This window comes from Herpailurus yagouaroundi, unplaced genomic scaffold (genome assembly GCF_014898765.1).
Source record: "Herpailurus yagouaroundi ecotype Mexico unplaced genomic scaffold, PumYag 142, whole genome shotgun sequence".
NCBI lineage: Eukaryota > Metazoa > Chordata > Mammalia > Carnivora > Felidae > Herpailurus > Herpailurus yagouaroundi.
In genome coordinates, this window is record NW_024412397.1 from 36,632,910 (window position 1) to 36,653,581 (window position 20,672).

The window sequence follows — 20,672 nt, forward strand, 5'->3', positions numbered from 1 at the left end:
CACAATCCAACATCCTTTCATGATAATAGCTCTCAAGAAATTGAGTATAGAAAGAACATAACATAATCAAGGGCCATATATCACAAGCCCACTACTAACACCATATTCAAAGGTGAAAGGTTGAAAACTTTTCCTTTAAGATTAGGGACAAGACAAGGATGTCCACTCTTGTCACTCTTCTACATAATACTGAAAGTACCAGCCCGAGCAATTAGGCAAGAAAAGCAAATAAAAGATATCCCAATCAGAAAGAAAAGTAAAATTTTCTCTGTTTGCAGATGGCATAACCTTATGTATAAAAAACAATGAAGATGCCATCAAACAACTGTTAGAACTAAAGAAGAAATTCACTAAAATTGCAGGGTACAAAAATCAACATACAAAAATCGGATGCATTTCTATACACTAACAATGAACTACTTAAAAAATAAATTAATAAATCAATCCCATTTACAGTTGCATCAAAAACAATACACTTAGAATAAAGTTAACCAAGGAGGTAAAAGATGTGTACACTAAAGCTATAAGACACTGAGGAAATTGAGGAAACCACAAATAATGGAAAAATGTCTTGTGTTCATGGATTAGAAGAATCAGTATTGTTAAAATGTCCATACTACCAACAGCAATCTACAGGTTGAATGCAATCCTTATCAATATTCCATTGGAATTTTTCACAGAATTAGAAAAAACAATTCTAAGATTTATATGGAACCAAAAAGACCCCAAATAGCCAAAGTAATCCTGAGAAAGAACAAAGCTGGAGGCTCCACACTTCCTAGTTTCAAACAATACAAAGCTATAGCAATCAAAACAGTGAAGGTATACAAACAGATATAAAGACAAACAGAACAGAATAGAAAGCCCAGAAATAGACTTGAGCATATACGGTTTGTTACTCTTTGTTCAGCATACCAAGAATACACAATGCGGAAGGGATAGTCTCTTTCAATAAATGGTGTTGGGAAAATTGGATATCCACATGCAAAAGAATAAAAAATTAACTTGAACTGGATTAAAGACTTAAATATAAGACCTAAAACTGTAAAACTACAAGAAGAAAACGTAGAAAAAAACTCCTTGACATTAGTCTTGGAAATTATTTTTTGGATTTGACACCAAAAGATCAGGCAAAACTAGTAAAAATAAGTGGGACCACATCAAGATAAAAGGCTTCTGCACAGCAAAGGAAATAAATTATAAAAATGAAATATATATATATATATATATACACACACATATAATCTCTCTCTCTCTCTCTCTCTCTCTCTCTCTCTCACACACACACACATATGATAAAGGGTTAATATTCAAAATATATAAGGGACTTACACAACTTAATAGCAAAAAACGCCTAAATAATCCAATTAAAAAACTGGCAGAGGCACTGAGAAGACATTTTTCCAAAGAAGACATACAAGTTGACTCACAGGTACACGAAAAGTTACTTGACATCACTAATTGTCAGTGACATGCAAATCAAAACTACAGTGAGATATTGCCTCACACCTGTTAGATTGGCTTCGATCAAAAAGATAAAAAGATAACAAATGTTGGGCAGGATATGGAGAAAAGGGAATTCCTATACACAGGTGGTGCAAATGCAAATTGGTACAGCCATTATGAAAAACGGTACGGAGGTTTCTCAAACAAACCTTAAAAACAGAACCACCATATGATCCCACAATCCTACTTCTGGGTATCTGCACTCCCATGTTCATTGTCGCATTACTCATAATGGAAACAACCTAAGTGTCTGCTAACACATGAATGGGTAAAAAGATATATAAAAATATATATTATTCAGCCAGGAGAAAGAAGGAAATCCTGACTTTTGCAACACCATGGATGAACCTAGAGGAACATTACACGAAGTGAACACACCAACACACCAAAATATGTGAGTCATAGTTAAAACCGTGCTGAGAGGGAAATTTATAGCACTAAATGCTCCCACCAGAAAAGAAAAAAGTCTCCAAGTAATGATCTAAGCTCCCACCTTAAGAAATTTAAAAATACAAGAGCAAGACAAATCCTACACAAGCAGAAGGAAGAAAATATTAAGAAATGAATGAAACTAATAAATGAGACCAGGATTCCCTAGATACCAAAGTTAGACAAAGACAGTACACACACACACACACACACACACACACACACACACACAGACCAAAATTCCTCATCAATGCTGATGCAATGCCCTTAACAAACTCTTAGTAGATGGAATTTGATAATATATAAAAAGTATTTTACACTATGACCAAATGGGACTTATTCCAGGAATGCAACACTAGGTCAATATTTAAAAATTAATAAATACAATCCACCATATTAGCAGGCTAAATTAAAAAAAAAATCACATGATCACATTAACTGATGTATAAACAGGATTTGAGGAAATTTAACAAACATTCATGATAAAAACTTTATATAACCTATAAGGAGAAAATTTGATAAATTAAACTTTATCAAAATTAAAAAAAAAAACTTTTGCTCTGTGAAGGATCCTTTTAAGTAAGATGAAACAGACAATCCACAGAATAGAAGAAAATGTTTGCAATCCACCTATCTGAGAAAAGACATGTCTAGCATATATAAAAAGCTCTCAAAATTCAATAAATCTCAAGAAATCCAAATAGAATATAGACAAAAGATACTACAGAGACAATTTACCCAAAAAGATGGAAGAAAAACAAACAAGCAAATGAAAAGTTTTTCAACATCACTAGCCATTAGGGAAATGCAAGTTAAGACCACAGTGAAATATCACTACACAGAGATTAGAATAGGCAAAATAGAAATTTGTGACAATTCCAAACGCTGGTAAGGATGTGGAGAAACAATTTCTTATACATTGGTGGTGAAGACATATTTTATACTAAATATAGTATAAGCTAAGTATACATTTAATTTTTAAAAGTAAATATATACTTATCATATGATCTAGCAATCACATTCTTAACTTTTATTTGTAGAAATGAAAACCTTAGTCCACACAGAAACTTGTATAAAGATGTGTGTAGCAGCTCTCCTCATAATAGGCAAAGAACCAAGTTGTCCTTCAATAGATAATTGGTTAAACAGATCATGGTATAACCATATCATGGACTACTACTCCACAATCAAAAGGCACAACATATGTTACAACCTAGATGAATCTCAAGAGCATTATACTGCGTGAAAAAAAAGCCAACATCGAAAGTTCATACACTGTATAATCCCATTTATGTAACAATCTCAAAATGCCAAAATTATAGAAATAGACAACAGATTTCTAAGGGTTAAGGATGGTGGGGGCAGAAGAGGGTGGACAACTCAAATGGGGTAGTAAACAGGAAACCCTGGTGTTGCTGAAATAGTTCTATAGTTTGATTGTTGTGATGGTTACACAAGTCCACACGTGGTAAAATGCATGGAACTAGACACATTGTACCAAAATTGATTTATTAATTTTGATATTGTATTCTATTTATGTAAGATATAGCCATTGGGAGAAACTGGGAGGACCTCTCTGTACTATTTATGCAACTTCCTGTTAATCTATAATTATTTATTGAAAAGTTTATAAATATCTATAAATATGTATAAGCTTTTACAATTTATGCATACACAAAACTTGCTGAAAAACTGTATTTCATAGCTCTCTCATCTAAGCTAGGATGATCAAGATAACAATAAAGACTTTATTGTCATTATGCAGTATTATTTTAATAAATAGAGCTGTTCAAATGAACACAATGTCTATTTATTGTCATTACATAGCATTATTTCAGTAAACAGTGCTGTCCAAGTGAACCTGAAACCTGTTTTAAAATTATGCAGTCTGCTGGACTATGCCCTCTTTAATGACCACATTGGATTCATTTCTCTATCCTAAGTGCCTAGAACCATTTCTTACATATCATAGGCATTCAATAAATGCTAGTTAAATAAAGTTCTTGAGAGAGATTAGACATTAACTGGAGGATTAGAGATTGGGGTCATCAAACTGAAGCAATCTTTTGGCCTTTGGTGAAAATCTTGTTATAAGAGCCTTCATTTTCAGTTATGTTAAGAGCCTCCAGCTTTCAGTGAAGAACAGAACTGTCCGATCATGAATAAAGAGAAAGTGGCAGAGCACTTCTGGTTCCAAGCAAAGCATTACACTAAAGGAAAAATTCCAAGAAAGAACTCTCAAAGATATTAGAATCTAAAAAATATTGGCAGAATCTGTGAGTGAGAGACAATTAACTCTAAGAACTAAAAGACAATGACATTTGTACTAAGTGTGTCTGTATAGGATGTATGTGTCTGCATAGAATGTACGAATGTGTACAAAGGGGAAATGGTAAGTTTGATCAAGAAGGAAATGGCAGGGATATATATACAAGCACTTCTCTCTGAAAACTTGTAATTTATTATTTATTTATTTATTTATTTATTTATTTATTTAAGTTTATGTATTTATTTTGAGAGAGAGAGAGGGAAGAGTTCAAATGTGGGTAAGTTTATAGGAATTGGTTATTGAACAGGTTATGTTTCATGACGAGAAAAGGTTGAATTTAGAAGGCTCTTATCATTTGTTACATTTTATATTATGGTGGATAAACACAAATATGGTATGATGACAGTTAATCACTCTGCTTCACAATCTGATTCCACATCCTGAAGTCTCAAATTTTTACTTAATGCCTAATAGTCTCCATAATGACCTCAAATAGCAGAAGATTTTATGTAACAATATCTTTTAAAAATATTCTCTTTAGAATCCAGCGAAAGTTACAATGGACTGCTCAGAGGTAGATATTCTAGGCTAACATTTGGGAAGATGGGGTAATGTTCTAAGTCTTCCAAAGAAGATCATAGAATTTACTTAGTCATCATAGTTAGTATGCATCTTGAGGAAGCCAAGACCCCAAGGAACCTCTGTGCCTTTGCAACTTTATATTAGTACAAGAGTCATTTTACACGGAGTTCTCCAAGCTAGACATTGCTGAGAGAACAGGTAACACTCACCAATTATAATCCAGTCGAGACTGATGAAGCTGCTGCTGTTTCAGGAGAAGCTTTGTCTCCTGCTGGGTCAGCAGATGCTGAAGGCGCTCTTTTTCAATTTCCAGCTCCATTTTCTGAAGCATAAGTTGCTGCCTTCTATTTTCCGAGAGTTGCTTTCTGACATCAGTTTCACTAGCCTGCTGTGTTCCTTGACCATGCAGCAGGGATGCCCAGGAAAGCCCACAATTATTGCATGATTCCAGATGTGTTTTGGAATATTGAGGGGCCATGTGCGTAGGATGACTTTCATGAACATGATCTTCATTTTCAGAAAGTCTATGACCACAACACTGACTGGATGGAGAAGGCTTCAGGTGTTGGCATTGTTTCATCTTCAATTCTGCTGGTGGGGCTTTCTCTGTAGGGACTGCGTCTACTAGTTTTCTCCCTGGGGATCCATAATCACATGTTCTGGTCTCTAATGGCACCCTGTCTTGGTCCTCTTTAGGACAATGAAAATCTGCTGGCTTCAAAGAATTATTCTTAAACTCCACAAGGGATTCTGAAGCGGAGGCTTGGATTCCAGACATAGGCCTCTGCTTGGTTTGATAGCAGGTTTGTGATTTGGCTACACTCAAGTAGGAGCCATCCAGTTCCATAGCTGAAGACCGAAGAGTGCTCTTCCTATTGGATACCTAAAAGGAACCACAAGATCATTTGTCAAATAAGAGCACACTGAAAGGAGTTCTTTTGACTTTTCAGAAATCAGTGATACATGTTTCTCAAAACAAAGCTCTTGTTCTGTCTTAATAAATGATAGTATTCACATAGCTAAACAGACATGTGCCACAAAGCCAAACCCATTTTCAAACAATCTACATTTCAGTAAATCCAGAAGTAAAAGAAAAAGAAAGTACTTCTATTTGCTGTTTAAGCAAGATTCCAGGAGTTGGAAATAATGAGTTTTACATAGAATCAACTTTGAGAAGAGGCAAAAGCATTAAATGCTAAGGTCTTAAAATGTTTACTTTTAAATACTAAGCCAAGAAATCCACTCAGCCACCTTAAATACCCTTTGAAATGTCCTTTGTTTGTCCATTACACACAATGAGATTTGATGTAAAACAGTTCGTCTTATACTGAATAGGATGTTAGTTACCGCCAGAAATTTGATGAGTTTTTATAAGTATCTTTAGAGCACACAGATAAAACCAAGCACTTTCCAAAAAATATGATTCTAATCAAAAGCGGTTATTTAAATACAAAACATATTTAATTTCAGCTATAAACATAAGTGATTTTTCAGTTAAGCTATTCGAGTGATCATAGCCTGACAGAACTCAGGCAGAAAGGAAGCAGTTGCAAATTACCTTTGGCAGGCCAATAGCATGAGCTTTCCCAGCATTTTAGCCTCACGCCTGTTCTATCAGGGAGAGCAAAACTTAGCTTATATCAGTGATTCTCTAACTTTAGCATGTATCAGAATCACCTGGAGGAATTGTCAAATGTGAATTTCTGGGCTTCATTCTTAGGGTTTCCAATTCAATAAGTATGGAGCAGAGTTAAGTGAAGCTGTGTTTTTAACAAGTTGCCAGATGATGCTGATGTTGCTAATCTGGCACCACACTTTGAGAACCACTGGTGTCACGGGACATCTGACTCCTCCTGTGTCCCTCTTATAGGACTGTTTTGGTAACACTGGCCTCATCCAGGTAATCCTAGATAATTCCCTCATCTCAAAATCCTTAAGTTAATCACATCTATAAAGTCTCTTGTCATACAAAATCCTTTGTGTCATATAAAGAGACTTTCACAGGTTCCAGGAATTAGGACATGGACATATTTGGGGGGCATTATTCAGTCTGCCACAACTTCTTTTTAAATTAGAACTAAATCATAAACAGTTGAGATGGTTACCTTATTCTAGAGACATGGAATAAATGAATAATTGAGATCCCTAGCAGAAGGGAGAAAAAAAAAAAATCCCACCAATTTACCTTGTAATAGTTGAGATGATCTGATTGGAAAAAAATGTCAACAGATATACAGCAACACCATGTTTCCTATATTCTTTTTTAAATACATTTTTAAAATGTTTATTTATTTATTTTGAGAGAGAAAGAGAGAGAGAGAAAGAGAGAATCTCGAGCAGGCCCCAAGCTTGGCTCAGGGCCCAACTCGGGTTCAATCCCACGACTGTGAGATCATGACCCAAGCCAAAACCAAGATACTTAACCGACTGAGCCACCCAGGCATCCTTGTTTCCTATCTTCCGATAAAAGAGGATTATCAGAATTATTATATTGTTATAATATGTTATATTATAATAATGATTCTTAAGACTTTGAGTTTCTAAAACAATACTAAAGGAGTTCTATTCAAATGAGAATGACCCATATCTAGGAAGGAGACTTGGTCCTCTTCAAAGAAGACACACAATCCTTTACACTGAGCAGGTGACACGGAGTAGATTGCAAGCTACGGAGAAGAAACTAGTCCTAGGGCAAAATTTATGATAAACTACCTCATAAAAAAAATTAACCTCATTTTACAACTAAAGGGAAACTCCAGTCCACATTAACCTCCCCTACTCTGAACTTCTGTAGCACTTACTGTCAAAACAAATATTTAACATTTATCATCTGCTACTCTGTATGGTAAGCTATCTTTTCATAGAATTATATTTAAAAATGACAGGTGAATTTTTTAAAGGTCTGGAAACTTAAATCCACTCTTTTACATTGTCCTATATTTCCTAATCCATGTGTTGGCAACTTAACAATGGCATGTATGTATTATTTTATATTCTTATTTTTGTTCCTCAGCATTATTTACATATGTGCATCTTTAGATACTGATATAGCTGATACTTATGTTAATGGTACTGATTATTAAATTACTCATAAATGTCACATATTTGGAATATTTAAAAATGTTTTTTTGGAAGTGTCAGGTATTTGGAATATTAAAAAAATACTTTTGTTGGTAGTTAACTTTTTATGTTTATGAGAAGCAGTTCAACTTAATGATTTTGATGCACACTTTGCTTAAAGAGAACACTCCTTGCCAGTTACTGATGTGACTGTGCATGTTGGTAGGCAGAATTCTAAGATGGTCCCCAAGATTCCTGTCCTCTTTGTGTGCCCACGTGGTATTATCTCCTCCCCTTGAATGTGGGTATAACTTGTGAACGTGATGAGATATTAATCCTATTATTATGTTAGAGTATATGACCAAAGGGACATTACAGATTAACTCAGGATCCTCCTAATCAGTAGAGTTTGAATTAATAAAAAGGAGATTATCTTTTATGGGCCACACCTAATCAAGTAAGTCCTTTATAAAAGGGTCTTGTGCCCTCCCTAAGATCAGAGATTGGCTTTGAAGAAACAAGCTAACATGTTATGGGAGGACCAATGAAGGGGGTCATGTGGCAATGACCTCTGGAGCAGAAGGCAGTTTCCAGCCAACAGCTAGCAAAAAATGAGACATCAGGAAACTAAATTCTGCCAACAAGCACGTGAGCTTGGAAGGGGACCTAGAGCTCCAGATGAGAATGCAGCCCAGCTGTTACCCAGACTGCAGCTTTCTAAGACCCCAAGCAGAGGACCCAACCAACCTGCACCTGACTCATGACCCATAGAAATGGTGAGATAATAAATGTGGGTTGTATTAAACTAGTAAATTTGTAGTATTTTGTTGCACAGCAATAAAAAAATGAATAAAGCACCTTTTTCAACTTGCCTGACCCTCAGTTTTCTCATCAGTAAAACAGGGATCAAAAACAGCATCTACCTTAAAACTGAACATGGTGGACAGACAGATGGGCACTTATCAAGGTTGCCATTTCATAAGGGTACTGATTTACAAAAAGGAAAAAAAAAAAAAACCCTTATATTTACCCAAACGTTTTTCAAGGAGAACCTTATGGGGTATGTGCCGGGGAGGGGCAGGGTGGAAGTGAGATTTCCAAGGGACATGTACAGTTACAATGATTACCTTAAATTGTCTTCTAAAACAAATGAGTTTGGTTATCCAGCTTTATTTTGCTACAGTGAGGCTTGCAAGTTGGGTCAGTGTTGAAATGCTTTAGATAATAGACAGGTTCTTCATGTTTGTCCTCATTACAAAATATGTCTTACCCTGACATCTTGCCTTGCCTCTTAGGGCTATTGTGACGACTGGATGAGATCATTCACACAAAGTGCTTTGGATATTGCCAATCTACAGTCAGTATTCAAACAATGTTTCCTATTATAATTATTACTACTGTTACTAGCATTGACTTCTCTGCCCCAACAACTTTTGCAGTCAGGGATCTATTTACTTCCGCTGTATGTATAGCACTGAGGCTTGCATATACTACATTCTCAATAACAAGGTGCTGACTGTATCAGATAAGAAGAAAAGTCAAGTTGGGGTATGCGTCCCAGAAAATTAGAAATGAAAATCAGAATCCATGATTAGGCTGAATTATGTGCTACTAAGGAAAATGAAGAGAGGAGAAATAGAAAACTGCCTGTTAGGATCTGAATATAAGAAATTAAGTTATTTTATTAGTGAAGTGAAGACAAATATTGCCTCTGGGACACATGGAAGTCACAACGGGCCCAATGAAACAGATGTGTTTTTCTTTCTGGAGCTGCTGCACCATGCTTTCTATGAGATGTTTACAAATGTAACCTCTTTTAACTAAGGCTTAAACTAACAAATCCCAAACTGCTGTCTCTGGCATATGGGTTTGATATGAATTTTTCAGATACATCACACTAATTTAGGAACCAATAATTTTTTTAATGGAGGCATAATTTACATATACTAAAATGCACACATCTTAAGTGTACAGCTTGATGAATTTTTACATTTGCATATACCCATGTAATCATCATTACCCCAGAAAAGATCCCTGTGCCCTTTCTAGTCAAACCAACCTCCTCATACTCCCAGAGGTAACCATTATTCTCACTTCTATGACCATAGATTAGTTTTGCCTATGTTTAGCTTCACATAAATGGAATCATATGGCATGCTACTCTTTTGTGGCTGGCTTCTTAAGCTCAACATAATTTTGCATGTTTATTTTTGAGAAAGAGAGAGAGAGAGAAAGAGAAGGGGGTGGGGCAGAGAGAGAGCACAGAGGATCCGAAGTGGGCACTGCACTGACAGCAGAGAGAATGTTGTGGGGCTCTAACTCACCAACCAGGAGATCATGACCTGAGCCGAAGTCGGTCACTTAACCAACTGAGCCACCCAGGAGCCTCATTAAGTTCAACATAATTCTGAATTTCTTTTATGTTTCTGTGTGTATCAATACTTCATTCTTTTATATTGCTGCATAGTATTTCATTGTATGAATATACCAAAATTTGTTTATTCATTCTCTTATTGGATTAGGTTGTTTCTGGTTTAGGGCTACTGCGAATAAAACTGCTAGCAATATTCTTACACAAAGTCTTTTTTTGACATACATATTTATTTTTCTTGGGTGCCAGGTAGGCATATGTTTGACTTTATTAGAAACAGTCAGAGTGGTCCATCTGTTTTACATCTCCATCAGCAAAGTAAAAGAGTCCCAGTTGCTTCTCATTCACACTTACATTTGATACTATGTTTTTATTTTTAGCCAATCTGGTGTGTAGTGAAATCTTATTGTGATTTTATTTTTCATTTCCCTGATATGTAATGATAATTAATTAACATATGCTTATTGGCCATTTGGATATCTTGTTTTGTGGAGTGCTTGTTGAAACCAATACCCTTAAATAATTCAAAATAATTTTTAAAAATTTAAAAATAAATGTTTATTTATTTTTGAGAGAGAAAGAATGTGAGTGGGGGAGGGACAGAGAGTGAGGGAGAGAGAATCCAAAGAAGGCTCTGAGCTATCAGCACAAAATCCAACTTGGGGCTCAAACCCATGAACCGTGAGATCGTGACCTGAGCTGAAGCGGATGCTAAACTGACTGAGCCACCCAGACATCCCAAAATAATTTTTAAAGGACTGAGATGGGAAATGGAAAATGAAGGTCAGAGAAGATACCTTTATGCAAATTTTTACTGATGAGAGAACTGGGTTCTAAATATTCACCTTCACTGACCATTGAACTGAACTAAACATAGAGTTTACTATGTACTATGCTAAATGTTTTACATACTCAACCTATAATTCTTGATCATGACCTGAGCAAAAATCAAGAGTTGGGCGCTTAACTAACTGAGCCACTCAGGTGCCCCACAGCCTGTAATTCTTAACAACTCTATAAGGTAGTTATTAGAGTTACCAATTTGCATATGAGATAATGAAGTGCACTGAAGCAACACAACTTTCCCAAGATCCCATCAACACTATATTTGAGATAAATGGGAATATGAATCACTCCAAATCTGTCTTCCATCTCTCCATAATGTAGCTTTTTAAAAAAAAATTCGTTAATATGAAATGCTATTAAGCATAGAAAAGTTTAATCATCTCAGTGAATAATAATAAGTGAATAAGAAGAAGACAATGTCCACCCACATAACCACTATCCAAGAAACGGAAAGCCGTCTGTATGCAGAAGACCCTGCACAATCTCTACTCTCTACCTCTCCTGTCCAAGGGAATTACCGTCTTGACTTTTATGGGAATAACTTCTCTGCTTCATACTTCCCTACTTAAAAGTCCATACCGGAATTTGGTTTTACCTGTTTATTTTTAAAGTATAAATGGAATAACATGAAATACATTTTGTGTCTGACTTCTTTACCCAACATTATAATTATGAAGTTCATACATGATATAGAATGTGGCTGTAATTTGTTTGTTTTCATCAAAGATTTGCAAAGTTAGCAAACTTCTGTAAAGGGCCAGTTAATAGACCTTTTAGTTTGCAGTCCATATGGTCTTTGTCATAACTACTCAGTTCTGCTTTTGTAGTGTGAAAGCAAGAGACAATACATAAATGAAAGACTGGTCCAGTAAAACCTTATTTACAGACACTGAAATCTGAATTCCAGGTAGTTTTCCCATTTTATGAAATATTCTTCACCCCCCCAACCATTAAAAAAGTTAAAAACCATTCTTAACTCATGAGATTGGATTTGTCCTGCTATATTTTGCCATTTGAACCTGATGATTACATTGAGTGCTCCTCCCATTAAAGGATTCCATGAATATACTAAGATACGCTTAAAACCCATCACAATGACTTGTAAAGGGCTGTCAAGAATTATCTGCGTGATGAAAATTAGTTGAATGGAGTGCTTAATCAGAGATGAACAAAATGATATGTAGGAGAAAAGAAAAGCATGCAGAAGAGGCAGGAAAACAAATGGTATAAATGAAAAAATAAGTTTAGACAGGATAATGATCTGTAGATCACAACAAATAAAGAAGTTGAGTTCAAGGGGCACCTGGTGGCTTAGTTGGTTGAGCATCCAACTCTTGATTTCAGCTCAGGTCATGATATCAGAGTCATGGGATCAAGTCCTGCGTTGGGCTCTGCTCTAAGCATGGAGCCTGCTTAAGATTCTACTTCTCTCTCTGATCCTGCCCCACTCACTATCTCTCAAAACAAACAAACAAAAAATTATTCTGTTAAAAAAATTGAGTTCAAAATGGTAGCATGTTAGGATTTGTATTATATAAAAGGTACCACAAACCTTGACTACACTTTAAGACTCTACAAGTGGCACAAATAAAGCCAATAAAGTCTTAGATGGGATATGATATGGGATCCATAGCACAAAAGAAAGATGAGGAGAAAATGCAGGCATTTTTGGCTTATGACATAATTGGAGTACAATGTCTTTTAACTTGGGTAGATACATACTTATGACAACATAAAAAAAATAAGTAACAGGAGACAAACAAAACATGAGAAGAGTATAAAAAAATGTTTAAAAAATGTGAGAGACTTAGCTTGGACACAATGAAGAATTTTCTGAGAGTGGAAGTTAGTAAATTTCTGAGCTGGAAGAGGGTTTTCTGAATCTTTACGATACTTTCTTTTTTTTTTTTTAACATTTATTTATTTTTGGGACAGAGAGAGACAGAGCATGAACGGGGGAGGGGCAGAGAGAGAGGGAGACACAGAATTGGAAACAGGCTCCAGGCTCTGAGCCATCAGCCCAGAGCCCGACGCGGGGCTCGAACTCACGGGCCGCGAGATCGTGACCTGGCTGAAGTTGGATGCTTAACCGACTGCGCCACCCAGGTGCCCCTAAGATACTTTCTTAAATATGCCATTAAAAAGACTTCATAGGAAACAAAGATGTCTCTAAACACTATGATGTGTCGTCTTGTATACACATTCACATGTACAGCTATCATGTATGCACAAGCATATACATGAACACACACAATCACATACTATTCCTATGGTGATACAAAGCTTTTCAGTGTTCTCACATGTTAAAAAAAAATCTGCAGTATTGCTTTGTGAAATACAATCAACAAGTATATTTTGTAAGTTTCTGCAAATCATTTTTACAGGCCTGGCCAATCTCTCTGCTATGAAGCCATAAGAAAAGAGGTGAATTAAACTGCAGTAATTATTTCTTGCAACAGGTAGTTATTTTGCATGATTAGGAAGTGATTATTTATAATGCATTTGTGAATTGTTAACCACAGAATTAGTGGTTAACAATATCAATAAATATTATTGATCTATTTATGATATTCATGTCTCTAATGGCAAATAATAATAATTTACTATCCTGGCAAACACCCTATTAACAATCCTCACATTCCCACAGATAGCCTTATAAGAATGAAAATCTCAAATTTATAACTTCAAAATTTCCCCCTGTGCTCTTTATTTAATGAGGAGTCAGAAATTCAAGACCTATATTAAATATTTCTAAACCTAAATTACTGTGTGTGGGACAGGTCATTGCATTACCCAGAACATTTGGAATGAATGTGAAATAAGGCATAGAACGACATGCTGCATTTTTAAAGTTGGCCTTCCATGGACCAGTTGTCAAGCTGACAGAAGCTGTGTAATGCAACAGCTGCACTGTGTGGTTTGCCAAAGTCTCATCCCAAATAAATGTTCGTTCTCCCCAGTGCAATTAACTCTCCTATACTGGCAGATTTCGCTAGAAGATCATCAAGGTAGATTACCTTCCAGCGTTATGAACTAAATACTTACAGGTGTTGTATCATCAGTTATAACTTACAAACTTTTGCATTTAGGAAGACATCCAGGCAAATGAATCATCTAATTTATGAATTATTTATAAGAAATTCACAGCATGCTCCTGGCATCATCCATGGCCTTTTCCAGGTCATATGACACCAATTAGAGCTGAATTTTAAATTATTCAATAACCTGAACTCTCTTGTCATTTAACATATAGATATCAATGCAGTAAACAAGTTAAATCTAATGGGCCCTAGAGGTTTAAGCTTCTCTGCTGCTCAGCAGCTGAAGCTGTAGGCTATCAATGGAAGAGAAAAATAACAGAATGCAGCAGTCAAATGCATTTGCAAGGCTCTAATGACTTATTCTAGTTCCCACAGGGATTGTGGCACAACCTAGGATTATTGAATCTAAAAGACATTAAAGTCAATAATTATGAGATTTAAAAGGATATAGATATAGACACATGATAATGTACAGATGACAGAATACTAGCAGCACATACCAAATGCACTACCAACTTTTAGGATGTGTACACCAGAAGTGTGCCAAAATTTCCAACTGTAACTACCAGACTCAGAAAAGGCTAAACCTCATAACATTTAATCATTTCTACCTTTCTTGAAAGTTGGAATGTGTTGATTTGCTGTAAAAATGAATGAAAGCACGGAAGAACTGACAGCATACTTGAGGTGAGGTCAAAAGACCTTGATTGGAATTCTAGTATGCCACTTAGGAGTTCTGATATTTTTGGAAAGTCACTTTACATCTCTTAGGCAGTTTAGATGTTTGTAAAATAAGGGGCTGGGTATGACAATTTCTTTTTTTTTAATTTTTTTTTCAACGTTTATTTTTATTTTTGGGACAGAGAGAGACAGAGCATGAACGGGGAGGGGCAGAGAGAGAGGGAGACACAGAATCGGAAACAGGCTCCAGGCTCTGAGCCATCAGCCCAGAGCCCGACGCGGGGCTCGAACTCACGGACCGCGAGATCGTGACCTGGCTGAAGTCGGACGCTTAACCGACTGCGCCACCCAGGCGCCCCTGACAATTTCTAAAGCTTATGCTATCTTTAAGAGCTAAGAAACCCAGGGATTGGATTGTTATACCCCAAGGAGATGAAAGAAAAGAAAAGGGTTAGATGAAAAATTATACCAATCAATAAAGCTTCAGCTATCAACTAACAGAATTACTGCAAAATACTGGATGTCCCTTGATTCTATTTCCCCTGACAAATTCTGTGGGTTGTTTTAGCAATTTTTAAAATGCTTATTTATTTATTTCGAGAAAGTGAGCAGAGGAGGTGCAGAGAGAGGGAGAGAGAGAGAATCCCAAGCAGGCTCTGCACTGTCAGTGCAAAGCATGATACTGGGCTCGAACCCATAAATGGTGAGATCATGCCTGAGCCGAAATCAAGAGTGGGATGCTTAACCGACTGAGCCACCAAGGTGCCCTGCAAATTCTGTGTTTTAACACTACTGCCTTATGTGATTTACACACTAGAAAACTTAAATCAGCCTCTTATCTGGTCATTAAATTTGAAAGAGATACAAATGAAGATTGAATAAGACAAATGTATAGTTGTGAAGATAGTCCCAGATACTTGGATGAGATTTAAATATTTTGAAGGGATAGGATAACCATTCACCACAGAAATATATAAGTGATACTGATTCAAATTGCTTTACCATACATGATTATAAATGGTAAAAGAAAAAAAAAGCAGATTTATACATGGTTTTCTAAATCTACCAAAGGAAACAGATGCACAAGGCTAGTTTTAACTCAATGAAGATCAGAAAGACGATGAAATAATGCTATAGAGAAAATGAAACAAAGACAAATTAGAAGTGGTGAGGACAAACTTCACATGCATAAACATGAAAAGAAAACATACTGGATATTAAAGCCAACTGTACTTAGATTTGGTTATGGATGCAGCACAAGAAAATCATCCTTAAAAGTTCACACTAATTTTCCTGTGCACCCTCTTGGCTTTATGTTTATAGGGTGTATCCTGGGGCTCCAAGCAGAGCTCCCCCTGGTCTGTTTATGGTCCTCTCTTCTGTAGCTCCAGTGACAGCCTCAAGAATGGAAATAAGAAGTGAACGAAGGCAGTTCAATGTAGTTCATTTTAAAGGAAGCAAGCAAGATTAGTTTGTGTCAAATGAAAGGAATTCTTAATATACTTTCTAGAAAACATAAAGTTAACACCATGTGAACATAACCAACTGTCCCTGAAGGGGACGTCAGGGTTAGAACTATGTTTATGTTGTTGGCTGAGGGAAAAAAGTATCTGTGTTGTATCTTTGAAACTAGCAAGTAAAAATAAACTCTGCTGAAAAAGAATATTTAAGAAATACCAAGAAATATAACCCCTGGTGTACTTGTAGGAAACAGGAGGGAGGGAGAACCAGCCTGTTGTTTATTACACCAAGATTTCCTGAAATGAATCACAGCCGTTTTACTAAAGATTAGAGTCTGCTATATGCTTTTTTCCCCTATATAAGTGGTTGCAGACCAGGGATATTGAAGAGATCTAATGAGAAGCATTTCTGAAAGCACAGGGAACTAGCAAACCAGAAAGATTTAAGGTAACCAACCTTAAAGGGCTAGCCCTTCCTTGGGGACTCAAGATTTATTTTAGAAATCTTAGTCCTTTAAATGCATACAGCTAAGTCCTGACTTTAAAAAATTTAGGACATTACTTATTAGCTAGTTTAGTGTACTACAAAAAAATCAAGAGAAGAGACTTCATTTAGAACTTAATAAAAAAATAAGTGATGCAATTTCCATGTGCTCAAATGCCCTGGCTCCTTTTTAGTCTTCCAAATGCAACTCTGAAATGCTTCCAGGCTGGTTTGGCCTGGTTTAGCACCACTTCCTGCTATTGTGGTTTCCCCACCCCCCAGCTCACCTTGGTTTTGCCTTCCCCAGGAGGATTTTGTTCCGCCCTTTATTGTTGTATTCATTTCATCCCGCTCTGTAACAGTTCAACGTTAGCTGTTTTCACATCTCGAAGTTTCCCTGTGATGTGTAAGTATTTACACTTTTTTTTTTAATTTTTCTTAATGTTTATTTATTTTTGAGACGGAGAGAAACAGCATGATCGGGGTAGGGTCAGAGAGAGAGGGAGACACAGAATCCAAAGCAGGTTCCAGGCTCCAAGCTGTCAGCACAGAGCTGGACGCGGGGCTCGAACTCAGGGACCTTGAGATCATGACCTGAGCTGAAGTCGGACGCTCAACCGACTGAGCCACCCAGGCGCCCCAGTATTTACACTTCTTATGCAAACTATAAACTGTTTGAGAGCGGAGATATCAAAAGATACCGTTACTTTTGTTTATTGTTGTATCTCGATAAGAGATAGTAGGTGCTTAATAAATAATGAGGTTTTTTGCATACAGTTTGGTCCCACTCCAGGAAATACCAGGTGGAACTTCAGGAGAGAGGCAATGTTACTTTCAACTTCATATTACAATGATACTGGTCTTTATAAATAAAAAATACTTAAATTAATGAACATGTGTTAAATGAACCAATAAACAGGAAGCAGGAGTATCAACAACTAAATGGCCTAGCTTGTATCCTAAGGAGCTTGATGGTAATTTACAGCAAAATGTATTTTACTTTTTTCAGGAGACACTTTTTCTACAAGTACCTTTTCTCAGCGTGTTTAAAGGTTAATAAGAGATTCCATAAATTCAAGAAAAATTCCAACTATACTTTTCAGGAGTCTCAATGCCTATTTAGTTTGGATCTGTGAAATAGTAAAATATAAGGGCACTGTCTCCTTCTGAGATGAGAATTTAAACTTAAAGCAGAACTTTATATTATTTTCTAGAATGCTCCATGGAAAGGTTTTCAAACAAGACACTATATTGAAAGACTGAAAAACATGCGTGCTATATCAACATTGATAAGAATAGGCAAACAAGCTCAAAAATGTAATATCTGAAATAAAAGGCAACTGCTACAAAGTTTCCTACTTTGAGTTATTTTTAAAAATCAGCCTTAAGGTAACTGACTTTCATATTGTAAACAAGGCTGGAAGGTTTTGAGACCACCACATTATGTTCAGAAGAAAGATTTATAGACATTTTGGACAAGCAGGGCTTTTAAAATGTGAAGTTAATTGTGTTTTTCCCCAGAACATTTCTCGGTTAATGCTGTCATCCAATGTGTGTAAAGGATACTCCCAAATACAATCTTAAAACTATTTTTAAAAAATAAACTTGTTTCCCTTCTGTTCCTTGCTTTTGGGTGCTGCTCAGGTGCTAAATATGAGAAGACATGGTTAGGATGCCAGAGACTGGGGAGGAATGATTAATTTTTTAATAAAGCCATGAAGTGTAAGATACATAGGAATGGATAAAACTTGTGCATCTAAAAGCCAAGTCTTCTATATTTGTCTAAAATATAAGGGAAGCATGTATATAAATAAAATACTATGGATAAACAGATTCAGTATTATAATCCTCCTCCTGTTCTGTAATTTACCTAAAGGTATAGGCTCCCACCTTGGAATGAGCAGGCAGGATAGGGATCTGGCAGTACCTGCCAGATGCTATGCTAGGAGGCAAGAATACAAAGCTTGATAAGAAAGTCCCAACCTTCATGACCCTTGAATTTTAGCTAAGGGGAAAAAAAAAACCAAAAAAACATTTTATGTGATAAGGTCTACTAAGAATGTTATATGCAGAGTTGAAAAGCATTAGTGAGATTAGATTTGCTTCTAGTGGGGGTGGGGAAAGTTGGGAAGTTTTCACAGTAGAGAAGACATTTAAATTTTGGAAGACAGAATAGAGTTTATTAATGATAAAGGTGTGTGTGAGGGTGTGTAGTGTGTGTAGGATAAGACCTTTCAGACAAAACAAGGATTATGAAGATGAGTATGTATGGTAAACTCTAAGTAGTCTAGAGCATGGTGGACAGGGGGATGGGGAATGGATGAAGACAGGGAGATGCCAGATATAAATGGTGTGAATGCCATGCTAAAGAAGTTTCACTTTAAATTTTCTATGCCCACCTAATATAGGAGATGACCAATGAGCCAACTGGTGGGTAGCTGGAAGGAAATAAAATAATAAAATGCAAGATAATCTACTCAGTACCTGAAGGAACCAAGACATAAAGTTTATATGGGGAGACAGAAAAAGACAAAGAAAGAAGGCAGGCCTATGTCAGATGAAAACACTGAAAGAATTAAATTGAAATAATATAATTAAAATTAAAGTGTTCAGATCTATACAGTATACTGAATGATCTTTGGAGAGTAAGGGTAGGTAGACCTAGGTAGAGGGTGGATGCCTAGCGAAGGCATAAAAAGGAATTATAGTAGAAGGAAGGCAGCAATGAACTTTCTACAATTTGTTGATTAAGTAACTCTATAGAATTTCTTCAGGGTCTAGTACTTCCAAATTCTCAAAAAGGTTGGGCAAAATCCATTGTGGATTAGTTTCTTTCAGTCAGTCTCCCGTCATGAATAAGTATGAGGACAAACTGTTTTAAAAAATCTGTTTGAAGGCACTGATGTGTTACGAAGGTAGTGAGGACATGAAGAGGCCAGGATCCCAGAGTGAAGGTAAACAAGAAAAGATAGCTTGACATTAGTTGTCACTTTTCTGTTCAAGACATTCTAAATTAGGATGCTGGCTGGGAAGCTGAGAAGAGCTGTAAGCGTCTCACAGGGCAGGAAACAAAATTTGGATTTCAGAGCCTGCCAAGAAAGAGGTCCTGTCAAAAAATCCAGGCTTTCCATTGAGACCCCTGAAAAGCTGGTAGTAAAAATGAAAAAGAAATAGAAAAGCCCATGTACATACTTAAGTTGAACTTCAAAATCCACTCAGTCCCAGACTGGGTTAAAGTAATTTGAATCAAAGCTAACTGCCTGCAAGAAGCAAAGGCAAATTCTCTTTGGGTAAAGATAACATCAGAGACCTATATTATAAATAATATATTCATAGACACTGTCTGGCATTCAATAAAAAATAAGCAAGCATGCAAAAAGATAAAAATAATAAACCTGCAAGAGAAAAAAGACAATAGAAATAGAACCACAAGAGATTTACGTGTTGGCATTACCAAACATGGACTTTAAAGTAATTGTTATTTACAGTTAAGAAATTAAATAATATCATAGAAAATACTGCAGAGAACTGTCAACTAGAAAAAAAATCAAATGGAAATTTTAGGACTGAAAACATAACAATATAGTTGTACCTACAACAAATATAGTTAAAAATTTAATAGCAGATTAGATGTATCTGAGGAGACAATTAGTGAATTGGAGTAAACGTCAGAAGAAAATACCCAGACCAACATAGAGAGAAGGATGTAAAAGGATGGAAATTTACAAAAGAATGTATGGTACCTGATGACAAAAGCCTAAAATAAATATAATATAGAAGGAGGAGGGAAAAGAGGGAATGGGGAAGTAATATTTGAAAAGATAATGTAGAGAATTTTTCAAAACTGTTATCAAGCCACAGATTTAAGAAGCTGTGTGATTCTAAAGGAGATTAAATATAAAGAAAGCCACCCAAGGACAAAACATGCTCAAAAGCCAACCGA

General features: G+C 36.1%; 1 protein-coding gene across 11 annotated transcripts in view; it reads right to left on the reverse strand.

Annotated features, from left to right (window-relative positions):
* The window catches only part of KIAA1328 (KIAA1328 ortholog), a 350,349-nt gene that overhangs the window by 135,085 nt on the left and 194,592 nt on the right, over positions 1 to 20,672 (reverse strand). For all 11 annotated transcript variants that reach the window (XM_040479015.1, XM_040479016.1, XM_040479014.1 and 8 more), the window contains one exon: positions 4,996 to 5,669. In XM_040479015.1, coding sequence (XP_040334949.1) covers positions 4,996 to 5,669 — 674 coding nt within the window. The remainder of the gene's footprint in view (positions 1 to 4,995; positions 5,670 to 20,672) is intronic.